This window comes from Petromyzon marinus, unplaced genomic scaffold (genome assembly GCF_048934315.1).
Source record: "Petromyzon marinus isolate PM22_M1 ecotype Great Lakes invasive population unplaced genomic scaffold, UKy_Petmar_22M1.pri1.0 PM_G_Scaffold_41, whole genome shotgun sequence".
NCBI lineage: Eukaryota > Metazoa > Chordata > Hyperoartia > Petromyzontiformes > Petromyzontidae > Petromyzon > Petromyzon marinus.
This window is the reverse complement of record NW_027422993.1, coordinates 860,257-881,229: the sequence shown is the minus strand read 5'-3', so window position 1 is coordinate 881,229 and position 20,973 is coordinate 860,257. Positions and strand designations below refer to the sequence as shown.

General features: G+C 45.0%; 1 protein-coding gene and 1 pseudogene across 1 annotated transcript; both read right to left on the bottom strand.

Moving 5' to 3' along the window:
* Positions 1–2,053: 2,053 nt before the first annotated feature.
* Positions 2,054–10,828, bottom strand: LOC142917084 (uncharacterized; annotated as a pseudogene).
* A 4,802-nt stretch (positions 10,829–15,630) lies between these two features.
* On the bottom strand, positions 15,631–19,014 carry LOC142917077 (uncharacterized). Its single transcript, XM_076061777.1, has 2 exons — positions 18,919–19,014; positions 15,631–18,787 (listed from the first exon to the last, which is right to left on the bottom strand). The coding sequence occupies exon 2, from the start codon at positions 18,771–18,773 to the stop codon at positions 17,844–17,846; it is 930 nt and encodes a 309-aa protein (XP_075917892.1). The 5' UTR covers positions 18,774–18,787; positions 18,919–19,014; the 3' UTR covers positions 15,631–17,843.
* Between the last annotated feature and the right edge of the window lie 1,959 nt (positions 19,015–20,973).

Sequence of the window (20,973 nt, the reverse complement as noted above, 5' to 3'; positions counted from 1 at the left end):
GTGTACACTGTGTGTGTGCACACTGTGTGTACACTGTGTGTACGCTATGTGTGTATACACTGTGTGTCACTGTGTGTGTGTACACTGTGTGTGTGTACAGTGTGTGTGTACACTGTGTGTGTACACTGTGTGTGTGTACACTGTGAATGTACACTGTGTCTACACTGTGTGTGTACACTGTGTGTACACTCTGTGTGTACACTGTTTGTGTCCGCATTGAACCGAACCCCCGGCAAGGCCATCTACTTAATGACGAGAGAAAATTCACATGAAATGTCCTTTTCAATGGAGTCATCCAGATGTAAATTGATACACGCTTTTAATGAAGAAATAAAATCATCTCATTCAAAACACAACACAATTCAAATATGTTTCATTTTAAAACTTCAAAACGGAGCATGGGGTACTTGTGTGAATGCGTCCTTCGTGTGCAAATCTTGTGACTTTCCTGGCCTGAAGGCCGTCAATGTGTTGGACCCTTATTGGTGCACAGCGTCTCAACAACAGCAGTGGGGTTTGCTTCAACCGATAGGTACGAACATCCAGACGTGAATCAGCGAGGTGCATTTCTAGTCCTAGTTAGACAAAATCTACGTCAACACGTAAGACAAAACTACAATTCGTGTTGTAGAGAATGTACCTCCTCCTATACGTGTAACTTTTAAGTGGTATGCCTTGTAACTGATGAAAGATCCGAGTGTGCTCCCTATTTCAAAGACAATGAGTTGCTCCAGAGGCAGACGCTTCGTGAAACACAAAAGTACCCTTTGACCTGTATCACAAGAACAACGGGTCTCACCTGAGTTCTCTGTACAGGTTACTTCCAAACACACACACACACTTTGTGCTAACATCACTTATTCAATGTGTGACCCTCAGACAAAATGTTACATGCACGAGCACAATAAGACAAGTATTAATTCTAAATCATTGACGGGCATATTAACAAAATTGAATTACTGCAGCGTAATTGACTGCATGACGTTACATCGTATTAACAAGAAGTTATTTTACAAATACGCACCATCTGCTTAACAGTGTATGTACAACGTACTATTGTTGCATCATTCAAAACGAGTAGGCCGTTGCATGCTGGCATCTGGGTCAAAATGTAGCAAATTCTAAACATTACGCTACAAATAATAGAGGGCACTTCGATGGCAACACAAGCAATCGTCATCAGGTGGGACAAGCACAGCAGCAATAAGCAGAAACTACTGGAGTAGGCGCCTACTACTTCAGCAGTTTCTCTTGCTGTGGTTGTCCCACCTGATGACGATTGTTTGGGCTGTGATCTAAACGCCGCGATCTGTTATGTTTCTACCCACGTGGTGACTTTCCCGAAATAACTCAACAGTGTGGATTCCTGCAGTCACCAAAGCTTCGAATCAAGATTGCCTACAAACTACACAACTGAGATGATGCATCAATCATCGCCCCCTACTGACAGGCTCTTGTCCACATGCAGGCTGGTGCAGGGACACCACCTTGTGCCACATAGGGGCAGCTGCTACTTGGGGATGCTCTTCGAGTGTTTCAGACGAGGTACGACATAAAACTCCGAGTTGCCAAGGCGATAAGGCAAGCAGCGTGTAAATGCAATTATTATAACATCGTGAATGCTTGGGGGCTTATTGTATCTCGCTCCTGGTTAAAGATCTACCCAACCCACAGGTCTATAAAGACTGGCCGCTCTTACTCTGCAGGTTGAACCTAGCAACTGAGTGTCCAACTTCACGTTCTTGTCATTAAAGGCCTGTGACAAAGGTGCATCTATTGGAGCGACATCATCTCAAGCTTACACATCTATCGAGTCTCCACTTGACTTTGTATTGTCTCGGAGGAAGTCCACCCACACCTCCACTTCCACAAACTGCTGAGAGTTGCCTCGCTCTGCCTCACAGTGAGAATTCTCCTCCTGCTTTACGTTGCCTCCATCGATGTGAAGGTCCCATTTTGGAGTTGAATCTTCATCTTCACATTTTACCTTCACTTCTTCCCTCTTCACCACCACTTCTTCACATTTCACCTCGATACCTTTAAAAGTGTCCAAGTTGGGATTTTCTTCCGGTTCGTGTTTCATGAGGGATGGGCTCATTGCGGCACTTTGACTTTCACAAGCTGATTTCAGACTCCGCTCCTTGTGGATCTTCTGATGCTTCTGTGTTCTCTGGTGTGTTTTAAGAGCAGATGACTGTGAAAATGCCTTCCCACACACACTGCACTTGAAGGGTTTCTCTCCCGTGTGTGTACTCTGGTGTGTATTAAGAGCAGATGACTGTGAAAATGTCTTCCCACACACACTGCACCTGAAGGGTTTCTCTCCCGTGTGTGTTCTCTGGTGTATTTTAAGAGCAAATGACTGTACAAATGCCTTCCCACATACAGTGCACTTGAAGGGTTTCTCTCCCGTGTGTTCTCTGGTGTTTTAAGAGCAGATGAATCTGAAAATGTCTTCCCACACACAGTGCACTTGAAGGGGTTTCTCTCCCGTGTGTGTTCTCTGGTGTTTTTTAAGAGCAGATGACTGTGCAAATGCCTTCCCACACACAGTGCACTTGAAGGGTTTCTCTCCCGTGTGTTCTCTGGTGTTTAAGAGCAGATGACTGTGCAAATGCCTTCCCACACACAGTGCACTTGAAGGGTTTCTCTCCCGTGTGTGTTCTCTGGTGTGTTTTAAGAGCAGATGAATCTGAAAATGCCTTTCCACACACACTGCACTTGAAGGGTTTCTCTCCTGTGTGTGTTCTCTGGTGTGTTTTAAGAGCAAATGAATCTGAAAATGTATTCCCACACACACTGCACTTGAAGGGTTTCTCTCCCGTGCATGTTCTCTGGTGTCTTTGAAGATGAGATGAATCTGAAAATGCCTTTCTACACACACTGCACTTGAAGGGTTTCTCTCCTGTGTGTTCTCTGGTGTTTTAAGAGCAAATGAACCTGAAAATGTCTTCCGACACACACTGCACCTGAAGGGTTTCTCTCCCGTGTGTGTTCTCTGGTGCTTTTTAAGAGTAGATGAATGTGAAAATGTCTTCCCACACACTGCACCTGAAGGGTTTCTCTCCCGTGTGTGTTCTCTGGTGTGTTTTAAGAGCAGATTAATCTGAAAATGCCTTTCCACACACACTGCACTTGAAGGGTTTCTCTCCTGTGTGTGTTCTCTGGTGTCTTTGAAGATGAGATGAATCTGAAAATGCCTTTCCACACACACTGCACTTGAAGGGTTTCTCTCCTGTGTGTGTTCTCTGGTGTGTTTTAAGAGCAAATGAACCTGAAAATGTCTTCCGACACACACTGCACCTGAAGGGTTTCTCTCCCGTGTGTGTTCTCTGGTGCTTTTTAAGAGTAGATGAATGTGAAAATGTCTTCCCACACACTGCACCTGAAGGGTTTCTCTCCCGTGTGTGTTCTCTGGTGTGTTTTAAGAGTAGATGAATCTGAAAATGTCTTCCCACACACAGTGCAATTGAAGGGTTTCTCTCCTCTGTGTGTTCTCTGGTGTGTTACAAGAGTAGATGACTGTGCAAACGCCATCCCGCACATCGTGCACCTGAAGGGTTTTTCTCCTGTGTGTGTTCTCTGGTGTTACAAGATCAGATGACTGTGCAAATGCCTTCACGCACACACTGCACTTGAAGGGTTTCTCTCCTGTGTGTGTTCTCTGGTCTTTTTTTAAGATTAGATAAATCTGAAAATGTCTTCCCACACACACTGCACTCGAAGGGTTTCTCTCCTGTGTGTGTTCTCTGGTGTTTTTTAAGAGTAGATAAATGTGAAAATGCCTTCCCACACACTGCACTTGAAGGGTTTCTCTCCCGTGTGTGTTCTCTGGTGTGTTTTAAGAGCAAATAAATCTGCAAATGTCTTCCCACACACACTGCACTTGAAGGGTTTCTCTCCCGTGTGTGTTCTCTGGTGTCTTTGAAGATGAGATGAATATGAAAATGTCTTCCCACACACAGTGCAACTGAAGGGTTTCTCTCCTGTGTGTGTTCTCTGGTGTGTTACAAGATTACATGACTGTGCAAACGCCATCCCGCACATCGTGCACCTGAAGGGTTTCTCTCCTGTGTGTGTTCTCTGGTGTTTTACAAGATCAGATGACTGTGCAAATGCCTTCACGCACACACTGCACTTGAAGGGTTTCTCTCCTGTGTGTGTTCTCTGGTGTGTTTTAAGAGTAGATAAATCTGAAAATGTCTTCCCACACACACTGCACTTGAAGGGTTTCTCTCCTGTGTGTGTTCTCTGGTGTTTTTTAAGAGTAGATAAATGTGAAAATGCCTTCCCACACACACTGCACTTGAAGGGTTTCTCTCCCGTGTGTGTTCTCTGGTGTGTTTTAAGAGCAAATGAATCTGCAAATGTCTTCCCACACACACTGCACTTGAAGGGTTTCTCTCCCGTGTGTGTTCTCTGGTGTCTTTGAAGATGAGATGAATATGAAAATGTCTTCCCACACACAGTGCAATTGAAGGGTTTCTCTCCTGTGTGTGTTCTCTGGTGTGTTACAAGATTACATGACTGTGCAAACGCCATCCCGCACATCGTGCACCTGAACGGTTTCTCTCCCGTGTGTGTTCTCTGGTGTTTTACAAGATCAGATGACTGTGCAAATGCCTTCACGCACACACTGCACTTGAAGGGTTTCTCTCCTGTGTGTGTTCTCTGGTGTGTTTTAAGAGCAAATGAATCTGAAAATGTCTTCCCACACACACTGCACTTGAAGGGTTTCTCTCCCGTGCATGTTCTCTGGTGTCTTTGAAGATGAGATGAATCTGAAAATGCCTTTCCACACACACTGCACTTGAAGGGTTTCTCTCCTGTGTGTGTTCTCTGGTGTGTTTTAAGAGCAAATGAACCTGAAAATGTCTTCCGACACACACTGCACCTGAAGGGTTTCTCTCCCGTGTGTGTTCTCTGGTGCTTTTTAAGAGTAGATGAATGTGAAAATGTCTTCCCACACACTGCACCTGAAGGGTTTCTCTCCCGTGTGTGTTCTCTGGTGTGTTTTAAGAGTAGATGAATCTGAAAATGTCTTCCCACACACAGTGCAATTGAAGGGTTTCTCTCCTCTGTGTGTTCTCTGGTGTGTTACAAGAGTAGATGACTGTGCAAACGCCATCCCGCACATCGTGCACCTGAAGGGTTTTTCTCCTGTGTGTGTTCTCTGGTGTGTTACAAGATCAGATGACTGTGCAAATGCCTTCACGCACACACTGCACTTGAAGGGTTTCTCTCCTGTGTGTGTTCTCTGGTCTTTTTTAAGATTAGATAAATCTGAAAATGTCTTCCCACACACACTGCACTTGAAGGGTTTCTCTCCTGTGTGTGTTCTCTGGTGTTTTTTAAGAGTAGATAAATGTGAAAATGCCTTCCCACACACTGCACTTGAAGGGTTTCTCTCCCGTGTGTGTTCTCTGGTGTGTTTTAAGAGCAAATGAATCTGCAAATGTCTTCCCACACACACTGCACTTGAAGGGTTTCTCTCCCGTGTGTGTTCTCTGGTGTCTTTGAAGATGAGATGAATATGAAAATGTCTTCCCACACACAGTGCAACTGAAGGGTTTCTCTCCTGTGTGTGTTCTCTGGTGTGTTACAAGATTACATGACTGTGCAAACGCCATCCCGCACATCGTGCACCTGAAGGGTTTCTCTCCTGTGTGTGTTCTCTGGTGTTTTACAAGATCAGATGACTGTGCAAATGCCTTCACGCACACACTGCACTTGAAGGGTTTATCTCCTGTGTGTGTTCTCTGGTGTGTTTTAAGAGTAGATAAATCTGAAAATGTCTTCCCACACACACTGCACTTGAAGGGTTTCTCTCCTGTGTGTGTTCTCTGGTGTTTTTTAAGAGTAGATAAATGTGAAAATGCCTTCCCACACACACTGCACTTGAAGGGTTTCTCTCCCGTGTGTGTTCTCTGGTGTGTTTTAAGAGCAAATGAATCTGCAAATGTCTTCCCACACACACTGCACTTGAAGGGTTTCTCTCCCGTGTGTGTTCTCTGGTGTTTTTTAAGAGTAGATAAATGTGAAAATGCCTTCCCACACACTGCACTTGAAGGGTTTCTCTCCCGTGTGTGTTCTCTGGTGTGTTTTAAGAGCAAATGAATCTGCAAATGTCTTCCCACACACACTGCACTTGAAGGGTTTCTCTCCCGTGTGTGTTCTCTGGTGTCTTTGAAGATGAGATGAATATGAAAATGTCTTCCCACACACAGTGCAACTGAAGGGTTTCTCTCCTGTGTGTGTTCTCTGGTGTGTTACAAGATTACATGACTGTGCAAACGCCATCCCGCACATCGTGCACCTGAAAGGTTTCTCTCCCGTGTGTGTTCTCTGGTGTTTTACAAGATCAGATGACTGTGCAAATGCCTTCACGCACACACTGCACTTGAAGGGTTTCTCTCCTGTGTGTGTTCTCTGGTGTTTTTTAAGAGTAGATAAATGTGAAAATGCCTTCCCGCACACACTGCACTTGAAGGGTTTCTCTCCCGTGTGTGTTCTCTGGTGTTTTACAAGATTACATGACTGTGCAAACGCCATCCCGCACATCGTACACCTGAAGGGTTTCTCTCCCGTGTGTGTTCTCTGGTGGTTCTGAAAAACTGATGGCCATGCAAATGCCTTGTTACACACAGTACATTTGAAGGGTTTCTCTCCTGTGTGACTTCTCTGGTGCCGTGTCAGATTTCCAGTCCAGTCTGTGCTGTATGCACGCTGGTCGCATTGTTGACTTGTCGTACCGAGCTGCGCTGAGTGCCTTTGCTCCATCAGACGAATTCTGCAGAGGAAGCGTCAGCTGCAGACAGAAAAAAAGAATATCCAAACCATCTACACGTCAGGCACAGAGGAATGCACACGTGACTTACACGTCTATACTTATTAATATATTCATGATGTAGTGAAAAAGTTTCCCAAATTCATCAGATTTGATGAACGTGCAAATGCCTTCACGCACACACTGCAACTTGAAGGGTTTATCTCCCGTGTGTGTTCTCTGGTGTACTTTAAGATGTGGTGACTGTGCAAACGCCTTCACGTACAGAGTGCACCTGAAGGGTTTCTCTCCACGGGCTGCTATGGCACACAATGAGAGGGAAAATGTCATTAATATGCCTGGAAGCCTTCATATCATCAAGATGAATGTTAACTCAAAACTCTAAGCACACAATTTCGGCTGTCTGACTACAAAAGGAATATTTATGAAAGCTAAATTCAGCTGACATAGCAAAGGGTGTTGAAAACAATACTATTTGTGTTATGCAGAAATTAATGTTCAATCGCAACTTAGAGGTGTGAATCCAGGCTCAGATGTCCTTGAATGCTGGGATGAACAGTTCCGACTTCAGCTGAATGTGTGTGCTGTGTTCACATCCTGTTTCCATTCTTACAAAGAGTTCCAGAGGAAAACAAAAATAAACTATAGTTTTGATATAACCTCCGTGTGCAATAGAGTTAATAGACTTTACTGCAAACACAAACTTGACACTGTCACACACTGCAATGGGTAAACAGGTGGTGGTGTGACCAGAACCATGCCTGGCCACCTTCATCTGCTCAGCATTAATTCTTCCTCACTCCACCAAATAATGAATCGAGGATCAATCAACATAGGCGAGGCTATCCGTGTCTCTGTCTCTCTCCCCGTGGTGAAGGTGTTCCCTTCCACACATTCAGAGTCAACAGCGGCACGCGCTTAGCGTCTTTGACCGATAGACATTGACGCACGTATTGTTGGTTCTTTCAGTAAAGTCACGTAGATAGAAAATAAAAAATAACAGATTAAATTGAACAAGATAAAGACCACTTGTGTTGCGATCGAAACGTCGTGGGTTTTTTGCTTCATTTAAAAAATATATATTTTTCATTTAATTTAGTATCCGTTATTTTTATTTTATTTTCTATCTACATGACTTTACCGAATAAACGAAGAATATTAATTCCTGCAGTCACCAAAGTTTTAAGTCAAAACATTCACACACGTTGACAAAGCCTCACCTTGTGTTGTTGTGGGCAGGTCGCTTCTGATAACAAGAGTGGTATAGCAGCTCAAGCGGGCTTGGCCTGCTAACAAAAGAAAATAAAAACTGCGTGAATATTTACAATAAAACAAAGTTACAAAGTGGCGAGCCGGGTGAAGACAAATTAAACTTAAGCGAGATAATTAAAGTGAATGCAATCAGGCGAGGGCAGGAGGCAAGGCCCCGCGTGGCTAGGCCCCGCGTTGTAAAGCTCCAACCTGGACATCGATTCCCATGCTCGCTGCTACTCAACTGACATCCCTACGAGAGAGAGAGGCTCTACCTTGGTAAACAACAACAACCACCACAACCACCACCATGAGAATTTCTCACCTCGGATTTCAGTGCAAGCGCGGATCGGCAGCCTCCTGTTACCTCGCGACATCACGCGGGTAAGCAGGTAACATGACGTCACTTGTGGGGTAAGAGACACGCCCCTCCCACAAAGAGCGGCTCTGTAACTGATTAAATTATGTTAATGAGCCCGGCCCATGTCGAGGGATGGGGCGTGGCTGCTGAACCCGTCGCAATAAACTCGCGACGGCTTTAACGGATACATTATGTTAATGAACCGCCAGTCACTGGGCGTAGCTTTGCCCAAATAAGGATTGCCACTGGAACGATATCAGCAGTGACCCAAGCGGAGGTGACGTCACGCTCAAGAGCGCGGTGGACGGGGATGGGGGAGTGTGAATACCTTGGTGACATGACGTCACTAGCGAGGTACACCTCCCGCTGGCACTTCATGCCGATGAGGTCATGGGGATAGAGTTTAAGTTGATTTAGATTCATTTTCCATTTCCCCCTCGCTTGAGTGCGTGAACTCAGCAACAACGTGGACATTATTGTGTATACGTACACACACTGTGTACACTTTGAGGCCACGTGAAGCGTCAAAGGCTCCCTGGAAGGAGGAAGTCGCGTGACAGACTCAGCAGTTGCGATGGGTTAACTGACGGATGGCTATCGATTAGAAATCACATATCCCCGAGTCTCACCTGTGAGTGGCACCGCCTCACGCTGTTGTGGATCCCCACGTGGCTCGGAGCCTCAAAAGCTCCGTGACTCCTGGGTGGTGATACAAAGACAAAGATCCCCCGTGTTGCCTTTGACAGACTGTAGGGGCAAGTGCTGTTAGCAAGTAGCAGCGCCACCTATGAAGGCCGGAATGGTACACGAAGGGAGTGGGTGGCCAGCACCGCGCCCGACCGCCTTTGTCTCCCCAGTAATGATGTTTGCACACCACACTGGGTACTCACTTGAGGCTGAGTCGACCTAGGGGAGGCCCAGAACCGGTTCAAATAATCGTCACTGGGTGTTGGCTGTCGTTATGTTCGTAGAGCAGCGTACTAACCGCTGGACTACCGCCGAACACGTTACACACACACACGCACAGCACACACACACAGTACACACACACACAGTGCACACACACACGGTACACACACACGGTACACACACATGGTGCACACACACACACAGTACACACACACATGCACAGTACACACACGCACAGTACACACACACGCACAAACACACACACGGTACACACACAGTACACACACACACGCACGATACACACACACGGTACACACACACACAGTACACACACACACGCACGATACACACGCACGGTACACACACACACAGTACACACACACACAGTACACACACACAGTACACACACAGTACACACACACGCACGGCACACACACACACGCACGGTACACACACGCGGTACACACACACAGTACACACACACACAGTACACACACACAGTACACACACACACAGTACACACACACGGTGCACACACACGCACGATACACACGCACAGTACACACACACGCACAGTACACACACACAGTACACACACACACTACACACACGTACGCACGGCACGCCCACACTCCTTCAGTCACGTGACTAAGGTTGACGAGCCGCCCCGTCTCCCGAGGTGACCTCTTGGCTCTCTCGTCTCTCCTCGACACGTAGATTCATTTCTTACTCTTACCTAGAAACGTCATTGTCTGTCTGTGTCTGTGGACGCAACTTGCGAGGAATTGTACTCACACACTGTGGGGTTTACGTTTCAAATAAAGTGCCCAGATACCACGCAATAAGCCCCGTGGTGAGCCAGTGCTATTCGTAGTTCCAATCAATCAACATGAAAGTAGTTAAATTAACAATTTATTACTAATCTCCATATATATCAAAGGCAAAGTTGTGAACGTGTGTGTCTGTTCAAAATGTTTAGCGTACTTCCCGACACGCACCAAGCTTGAAATTTGCCATGTGGGTAATTTCCAGACTGTACACCGTGCAAACATAAAAATTTACTTTTGTATATTTTTTTGGGGGGGGCGCGCAATAATGGTTAAGCATGAAAACACCATGATACATAGGACTTACTTTGATTAGAATCTTGGAATTGATTGTGTACATGTTGAAATTGTTAAATGAGCATTTTGAGCACACTGCTGTTTCAATAAATGTTCATGATTCTGAGAATATAAGTGTAATTCTGAGCATCATAATGACCATATTGGAATTGTCATCATGAATGGGGGTTCAATGATTCTTATAATAGGAATGTGGTTTTGAGCATGACTATTGATATTTCGGACTCATTTATGACAATAGAATGATTTTGTTTTGCTCATCAATCAGGATACTGTTAATGATGCGCATGCCCATAAATTGTTGAAATGACTAGAAATGCAAGTTGTGTATACTCTCCAACCCCATTCCTCTACCTACCCATTCCCTTGACGGGCTCCATGCCCACTGAAACCCATGACGATGGCGATGATGATTCCACCTCTCGCTGTAACAATCAAAGCACCTCCAACTTCTGAATGCAAAGGTGCTGGTTGGTGTAACGCCAAAACACATCGTCAACGCCGCTCCCAAGCCCGCCCTACGTTAGTTACATCGTGAGAATCAACAAAATAAAAAGTTCCACAGAGAAAACTAAAATGACATTACGCAATCCCCAAAGTCGCACGCGGTAGGCTACACGACTCGGAGAACAGCGTCAGACTTCAAGACTTGCATCGCCATCATCAGCATTCTTCCTCTCCACAAGTCATCGCACGTCAATATTCAACAAGCTGCACACGCGTGCAAGTCACCTCTCGACCCCCACCACCTGCACGGTTAACGCGATCAGACCCGGGGGTCAAATTAAAATTGTGTCGTCTTTGGTGACGTATTGCAATCGGTATCATTTTAATGATGTACGTACAGCAACTGCTGTACGTACATCATTGCTGTACGTACATCGAATTATATCATTGACAACGGGGTCCACTTTTGCGGTATTTGCGTGCGGTATTTTAATTATATAGATACGTAGTCAGTTCATTAGTATGGGGTTCCTCTATAAGGAATTGTAATTGTAAAATGTATTACTTAATAATACGATTCCAGGCCACACTTAGTCAGAGCAGTTAAAATGACTGTACATGTGTAGGTATGAAATAAAATAAATTTAAATAAAATAAAATTTATTTACTAATAAATTTAATTTAACGTAGATATAAAATAAAATAAATTAAATTTAAATAAATGTAATTCATTAAAAATTTCAATTTAATTTAACGTATGTATGAAATAAAATTGTATTTATTACAAATTTGAATTAAATTTAACGTAAGTAAAAAATAAATTTTAAATTATAAAAAAAATATTCATTTATAAAAAATCACGTAGGTATAAAATACATTTAAATTAATAATAAAATTCAATTTAATGTAGGTATAAAATCAAATGTAATTAAATAATTAATAAAACATTTCTACCTCCGTGACTTTACCGAAAGACGCACAGAGTGTGGACCCACGTGACATCAAGGCTGTCCTAGTCTAGGCAAGGCCTCAGGGTGTACCGGGCCTTTCACAACAACAGCAGCAACAACGGTTCTCTTGAGAAAATGCTTTAAAAAAAAAGTCAACGTAGCTTACCTTGACACTCGCGAACTTTAATGATTAAAATAATTAAAACAAAACTAAACACTCACACGCACATGGGCGCGCGGCGTTCAGCGTGTAGGGCATTGAAAATGGTAGCGTCCTCCCGCGATCTGATTGGTCGCCGCGTGCCAAAGTGGGGAGGGGGGGAGGGCCAGCGATCCGATTGGTCGAGAGGCAAACCTGGGCGCGTCTCCGGCGATGGTGCGCAGTGATTGGTCAACGGTTGTCCTATGCTAATTTTGGTATGCTAATTAATTTTAATCTGTATGCTAATGCAGTATATTTATCCATACTCATTAAGTTTAATGTTTATCCTAAATTAGTTAAAAATATGCTCGTTTAGTTAACATTCTATGATAGTATCGTTATATTTTTTATGCTATAACAGCAGTGCATATTGCTGTGGTGGTACCTGCTATGATTACAGCAGTGCATACTGACTGTGGTGGTACCTGCTATGATTACAGCAGTACATACTGACTAGTGGTACCTGATACCTCTCCTTCTTTCCACAGAGCTACAAGACAATCAGAGTCTAGTCGTCCTACACATCGTCAGCAAGATGGATGAGGTGAGCTAGGTCTGGCTGTGTGTGGCGCCGAGCGTGAAGATTTTCTTCTCTTCTGCAGCGTGCGTCCACGTCAACTTTCACCATCAAGCGCGCCCAGACTCCTCCACGGCTCCGCTGTCTCTCCTGCCCTCGTCCTCCTGCTTCCGCTCCGTCCGATCGCCTCCCCTCTCCTCCCGCCCCTTGCCGTCTCTCTTCACACGCGCATTCCGACCTCCCTCGCCTTCCACGTCAGGAGGTACGCCCGAGATCATTCGTCCTGCCCGCACCAACGGCTCACCCATCGTCCGACCGCGTTTCCGTTCATGCAGGTAAGGGCACCATCACGGCGTAGCGGTTAGCGGCGCTGCGCCATTCTCGCTCACGGCCAATACCAGCGACAATTATTGGCCGTCCGTGAATGACGTCACGCACCTAGAGGGGGGGGGGGGCGGGGTCAGACGTTTGTGATGATGTGTGACGAGGGGGGGGGGTTGAGAAAAGTGACGTCACGTCAAATTGCGCAACTTTAAATAGACACGTTCTACTTAAATAGACTTTGTAATAAATGTTTTCTACCTACAGAGTGCAGCGCCACATTAACTACGCACTACAATGACAATAGTTTAAAGCGATTTGAAGCATGTTTTATATATTATTTTGGGGGGGTGGGCAGCTTTGTGACGTCATATTTGAGGGGGAGGGGTCTGACTTTTTGTGACGTCATGCGACGATGGGGGGGGGGATCAAAAATCCTCTAAAATTACGTGACGTCATTTCAGGTCGGCCCCTGACCTGAAGCAGTCCTGAGCGTCACTTAGGTGGACTCAGCCATAATGAAGGAGGTGGTGAGGTGGGTGGGGGTGCTAACATCAGAATTTGAGAGACGAGCGGCCAGCCGTGGTTCTGTCCACACCAGCCCCTGGTGTTGTTCCATCGCGACCCTCACCGGTGCTCGCTAACAGCGCACGCCCAGTGGGAGTCGATGAGTCCGTGGGTTTCTGTGCGAGTCCGTGGGTCCATGTGTGGGTCTGTGGATGCGTCAGTCTATATTGGGGAGCCTTTGTCTTTGCAGTTTGGGGACTAGTGCAGCACTAGTGTGTAGTAGTGTATAGTGTAGTGTATAGTAGTGTATAGTAGTGTAGTGTATAGTGTATAGTATTGTATAGTATAGTAGTGTATAGTAGTGTATAGTGTAGTGTATAGTAGTGTAGTGTTTAGTGTAGTGTATAGTAGTGTGTAGTGAATAGTGTAGTGTATAGTAGTGTATATTGTAGTGCATAAGTGTATAGTGTAGTGTATAAGTGTATTGCATAGTAGTGTAGTGTATAGTAGTGTATAGTGTAGTGTATAAGTGTATAGTGTAGTGTATAATAGTGTATATTGTAGTGTATAGTGTAGTGTATAGTAGTGTATATTGTAGTGTAGAAGTGTATAGTGTAGTGTATAATAGTGTATATTGTAGTGTATAGTGTAGTGTATAGTAGTGTGTATTGTAGTGTATAAGTGTATAGTGTAGTGTAGAAGTGTATAGTGTAGTGTATAATAGTGTATATTGTAGTGTATAGTGTAGTGTATAGTAGTGTATATTGTAGTATTTAAGTGTATAGAGTAGTGTATAATAGTGTAGTGTATAGTAGTGTATAGTGCAGTGTATAGTGTAGTGTAAAGTAGTGCATATTGTAGTATATAAGTGTAGTGTAGTGTATACTAGTGTATTGTATACTAGTGTATAGTGTAGTGTTTAGTGTAGTGTATAGTGTAATGTATAGTAGTGTAGTGTGTAGTAGTGTAGTGTATAGTAGTGTAGTGTATAGTGTAGTATACTAGTTATCACGTGACTAGTGTAGCTAGCCAGGTGGTGACCACACTCGTGTGTGCATCTCCACTCGTCCATGTTTGCAAGTAAGCGCTCGTGTGTGTATGTGCACCCGCATGTTTGTTCGTGTCTGTATGTACGCACACTGTTGCACATGGTTCGCTCGTGTGGGTGTGTAGTGGAACGCACTGCTCGTGAAAACGTTGCCTCGTTACGCGGTAAATGCTGCGGCACGACAGGCGGGCACTACAGGGATGAGGCTCTCCACTCTTGGTGCTGTGAATTAAAACAGCGCCAGGGTGGAGAGTCCCGTTCCTACAGCTCGTAGCTGTGACGGAGCGAGAGTGATCAGCGGACAGCCACCATGGTTGCCAGGTAAGGGAAGACTTCACCCGGAACTCTCCTCCACACGTGTTCCCCTTGAACATTGTCGCAATAAACGTACGATCAGGAATCTTTAAAATATCCGACCTTTGTTGTTCCGCAAGAATATTAACGCTCAAACTCGCATCGAACTCTTCATGAATTCACTTGGTCAAACAGTTCAGGTACTCGGCAAAGCATTTCACCACCCGGTATGCAACAGTTAAACAATCTACTCCAAATGAACACCGAAATGTCAAATTATCATCCACCATTGACTTCCACATCGATGGAAGCCATTTGCCACGACGTCCAAGCCATTAAACACCGGAACAACGAACGTGCCATTCAAGTACATCTTGAAACCCACTATCTGAAGAAGTTTGTATTAAACAATAACTAAATAATAGAAACACGTTTACAATACTGAGCAAAGTTATAGTCACGGACTTTTTCCAACTTTAGCTCAACAGGACCACAAAAGCTCAGATATGTGGTGCATAATAAATTAATCAATCTGATTGAAATCATCAACTGGCTAAACACTTTTCGATTTCAACATCACCTTATAAAAGAATAACATTTTAAATATAAGCGCACAACTTTTTCTATCTGTGATGAGCGCTGCACTTTCTGTTGTTTTCATGCAGGGGGCGCTGCAAACCCGACGCACCCCCTGCATGGACGACGGAGGCGCAGGGACAGACGTTCGATTACGTTGGAATCGATCTGTAGACGGCGGTCTTCTCGCACGGCCAGCTCCGTGTTGCCTTATCTCGATCCCGCAATCCCAAACAGGTGAAAGTCCGCATCGAACCGAACCCCCGGCAAGGCCGTCTACTTAACGTTGAGAGAAAATTCACACGAAATGTCCTTTTCAATGAAGTCTTCCAGATGTAAATTGAAACAAGCTTTTAATGAAGAAATAAAATCATCTAATTCAAAATACAACACAATTCAAAGATGTTTCATTTTAAAACTTCAAAATGGAGCATGGGGTACTTGCGTGAATGCGTCCTTCGTGTGCAAATGTTGTGACTTTCCTGGCCTGAAGGCCGTCAATGTGTTGGACCATAAAATGGTGCACAGCGTCTCAACAACAGCAGTGGGGTTTGCTTCAACCGATGGTCACGAACATCCAGACGTGAATCAGCAAGGAGCATTTCTAGTCCCAGTTAGACAAAATCGACGTCAACACTTAAGACAAAACTACAATTCGTGTTGTAGAGAATGTACCTCCTCCTATACGTGTAACTTTCAAGTGGTATGCCTTGTAACTGATGAATGATCCGAGCGTGCTCCCTATTTCAAAGACTATGAGTTGCTCCAGAGGCAGACGCTTCGTGAAACACAAAAGTACCCTTTGACTTGTATCACAAGAACAACGGGTCTCACCTGACTTCTCTGTACAGGTTACTTCCAAAACACACACACACACACTTTGTCCTAACATCACTTATTCAATGTTTGACCCTCAGACAAAATGTTACATGCACGCGCACAATCAGACAAGTATTCATTCTAAATCATTGACGGGCATATTAACAACATTGAATTACTGCAGCGAAATTGACTGCATCACGTTACATCGTATTAAGAAGTTATTTTACAAACACGCACCGTCTGCTTAACAGTGTATGTACAACGTACTATTGTTGCGTCATTCAAAACGAGTAGGCCGTTGCATGCTGGCGTCTGGGTCAAAATGTATCAAATTCTAAACATTGCGCTACAAATAATAGATCACGGCGTTTCGATAACAACACAAGCAATCGTCATCAGGTGGGACAAGCACAGCAGCAAGAAGAAGAAACTGCTGGAGTAGTAGGCGCCTACTACTTCAGCAGTTTCTCTTGCTGTGGTTGTCCCACCTGATGACGATTGCTTGTGTTGTGATCTAAACGCCGTGATCTGTTATGTTTCTACCCACGTGGTGACTTTACCGAAATAACTAAAGAGTGTGGAGTCCTGCAGTCACGAAAGCTTCGAATCAAGATTGCCTACAAACTACACAACTGAGATGACGCATCAATCATCGCCCCCTACTGACAGGCTCTTGTCCACATGCAGGCCGGTGCAGGGCCACCACCCTGTGCCACACAGGGGCAGCTGCTACTTGGGGATGCTCTTCGAGCGTTTCAGACGAGGTACGACACAAAACTCCGAGTTGCCGAGGCGATCAAGCAAGCACCGTGTAAATGCAATTATAACATAGTGAATGCTTGGGAGCTTATTGTCTCTCGCTCCTGGTGAGAGATTGACCCAACCCACAGGTCCACAAAGACTGGCCGCTCTTACTCTGCAGGTTGAACCTAGGAAATCAGTGTTCAACTTCATATTCTTGTCATTAAAGGCCTGTGACAAAGGTGCATCTATTGTAGCGACATCGTCTCTGGCTTACACATCTACCGGGTCACCACTTGACTTTGTATTGTCTCGGAAGTCCACCCACACCTCCACTTCCACAAACTGCTGGGAGTTGCCTCGCTCTGCCTCAGTCAGAATTCTCCTCCTGCTTCACGTTGCCTCCATCAATGTGAAGGTCCCATTTTGGAGTTGAATCTTCATCTTCACATTTTACCTTCACTTCTTCGCTCTTCACCATCACTTCTTCCCTCTTCACCATCACCTCTTCCCTCTTCACCATCACCTCTTCACATTTCACCATCACCTCTTCACATTTCACCATCACCTCTTCACATTTCACCTCGATACCTTTAAAAGTGTCCAAGCAGGGAGTTTCTTCTGGTTCGTGTTTCATGAGGGGTGGGCTAATTGCGGCACTTTGACTTTCACAAGCTGATTTCAGACTGCACTCCTTGTGGATCTTCTGATGCTTCTGTGTTCTCTGGTGTACTTGAAGATTTGATGAATGTGCAAATGCCTTCCCGCACACACTGCACTTGAAGGGTTTCTCTCCCGTGTGTGTACTCTGGTGTGTTTTAAGAGCAGATGGATCTGAAAATGTCTTCCTACACACACTGCACGTGAAGGGTTTCTCTCCCGTGTGTGTTCTCTGGTGTGTTTTAAGAGCAGATGACTGTGAAAATGCCTTCCCACACACACTGCACCTGAAGGGTTTCTCTCCTGTGTGTGTTCTCTGGTGTTTTTTAAGAGTAGATGAATCTGAAAATGCCTTCCCACACACAGTGCACTTGAAGGGTTTCTCTCCCGTGTGTGTTCTCTGGTGTTTTTTTAAGAGTAGATGAATCTGAAAATGCCTTTCCACACACAGTGCACTTGAAGGGTTTCTCTCCTGTGTGTGTTCTCTGGTGTGTTTTAAGAGCAAATGACTCTGAACATGTCTTCGAACAAACACTGCACTTGAAGGGTTTCTCTCCCGTGCGTGTTCCCTGGTGTCTTTGAAGATGAGATGAATCTAAAAATGCCTTTCCACACACACTGCACTTGAAGGGTTTCTCTCCTGTGTGTGTTCTCTGGTGTTTTTTAAGAGTAGATGAATCTGAAAATGCCTTCCCACACACACTGCACTTGAAGGGTTTCTCTCCCGTGTGTGTTCTCTGGTGAGTTTTAAGAGCAAATGAATCTGAAAATGTCTTCCCACACACAGTGCATTTGAAGGGTTTCTCTCCTGTGTGTGTTCTCTGGTGTCTTTGAAGATGAGATGAATCTGAAAATGCCTTTCCACACACACTGCACTTGAAGGGTTTCTCTCCTGTGTGTGTTCTCTGGTGTGTTTTAAGAGTAGATGAATCTGAAAATGTCTTCCCACACACAGTGCATTTGAAGGGTTTCTCTCCCGTGTGTGTTCTCTGATGTACTTTAAGAGCAGATGACTGTGAAAATGCCTTCCCACACACAGTGCACTTGAAGGGTTTCTCTCCTGTGTGTGTTCTCTGGTGGGTCTCAAGAACTGATGGCCATGCAAATGCCTTGTCACACACAGTGCACTTGAAGGGTTTCTCTCCTGTGCGAGTTCTCTGGTGCTGTGTCAAATTTACAGTCCGATCCGTGCTGTATGCACGCTGGTCACATTGTTGACTTGTCGTACCGAGCTGTGCTGAGTGCATTTGCTCCATCAGACCAGCGTCAGCTGCAGACAGAAAATAAGAATATCCACACCATCTACACGTCAGTATCGAGCCATGGAGGAATGAATATATACAGTCACACGTGACTTACACGTCTATATTCATTCATATATTCATGACTAGCTGTACTAACCGGCTTTGCCCGGGACTTGGATCCATCACGTCCGGCCGCCTTTGTCTCCCCAGTGGCGATGTTCACACCGCAACAGTTACTCGTTTGAGGCTGAGTCGACCTAGGGGAGGCCCAGAAGCGGTTCAAATAATCGTCACCGGTGGTGGCCGTGAGCGGGAATCGAACTCAGGTCGCCGGGTTCGTAGCGCGGTGTAGCGCTAACCGATACACAGACACACACACAGACACACACAGACAGACACACACACAGACAGACACACACACAGATACACACACACAGAGACACAGACACACACACAGACAACACTAACCGCTACACTACAATGCGTGACGCTTCCACACACAGAGACGCACACACACAGACACACACACACAGACACACACAGACACACACACAGACAACGCTAACCGCTACACTACAATGCGTGACGCTTCCACATGCGAGGGTCACGTGACAGATTTGACGTGACAGGTCACTTGCCGTGCAAAAAATCTATACATTATTGAGCTCCCCCCCCCAACAAAAACACAAAAGTGTATTTGTATAATGTTTGCACGGTGTACAGTCTGGAAAGTACCCACATGGCAAATTTCCAGTTTGTTGCATGTCGGGAAGTACGCTAAACATTTTGAACAGACAACACACACAATCACAACTTTGCCTTTCATATATATTTGGAGATGCAGTGAAAAACTTTCCCAAATTCATCACGCGGTTTCAGTTTTTTTTATTTTCAGTTTTATTTATTTTGGTTATAGTCCCGTGAGCCATTCGGCTCTTGAATCGGGTGCAACCACAACAAGCAAAAATACAAAAACACGACCAAGAAAATCATCTTACAGTGACTATGTGTGACTGTGCAAACAGCAGTCATGGCACGCAATGAGAGGGCAAATGTCATAAATATTCCTGTAAGCCCTCGCATCTTCAACATTAATGTTGCCATAGAAACGTTGTGGGGTTTTTTGCTTCATTGTAAAAAAGAAAAATTATTATCTGTTATTTTGTTTTCTATCTACGTGACTTTACCGAAAGAACCAAGAATATTAATTCCTGCAGTCACCAAAGTTTAAAGTCAAAACATTCACACGTTGACAAAGCCTCACCTTGTGTTGTTGTGGGCAGGTCGCTTCTGATAACAAGAGCGGTATAGCAGCTCAAGCGGGCTTGGCCTGCTAACAAAAGAACGAAAATAAAAACTGCGTGAATATTTACAATAAATCAAAGTTACAAAGTGGCGAGCCGGGTGAAGACAAATTAAACTTAAGCGAGATAATTAAAGTGAACGCAATCAGGCGAGGGCAGGAGGCAAGGCCCCGCGTGGCTAGGCCCCGCGTTGTAAAGTTCCAACCTGGACATCGATTCCCATGCTCGCTGCTACTCAACTGACATCCCTACGAGAGAGAGCGAGGCTCTACCTTGGTAAACAACAACAACCACCACCACCACCACAACAACCACAATCGCAATGAGAAGTTCTCACCTCGGATTTCACTGCAGTGTTACCTCGTGACGTCACGCGGCAGCAGGTGACAACACGTCACATCCGGGGAACGATACACGCTCCTCCCACAATGAGCGGCTCCGTAACTAAAATAGTGAATAAATTATGTTAATGTACCTTGTCCCATGTGTCGTGGGCAATGAACTCGTCGGCTTTAACGAATAAATTATGTTAATGAGTTGCCGTCACTGGGCGTAGCTTTGCCCAAATAAGGATTGGCACTGGAACGCAATCGGCAGTGACACAAGCGGAGGTGACGTCACGCTCAAGAGCGAGGTGTAATACCTTGGTGACATGACGTCACTAGCGAGGTACACCTCCCCCTGGCGTTTCACGCCGATGAAGTAATGCTGAGTGGTGACGTCACAGAGCGGGATTGGAGTTTAAGTTGATTTAGATTCATTTTCATTGCTCCCTCCCTTGGGTGCGTGGGCTCAGCTACAACAACAACGTGGACATTATTGTGTGTACACTGTGTGTGTGTACACTGTGTGTATATACTGTGTGTGTACACTGTGTGTGTGTACACTGTGTGTGTACACTGTGTGTA

Coding starts and splice junctions, on each gene's coding strand:
- LOC142917077 (XM_076061777.1), bottom strand. CDS start 18,773: ATGGAGCAAATGCACTCAGCACAGCTCGGTACGACAAGTCAACAATGT.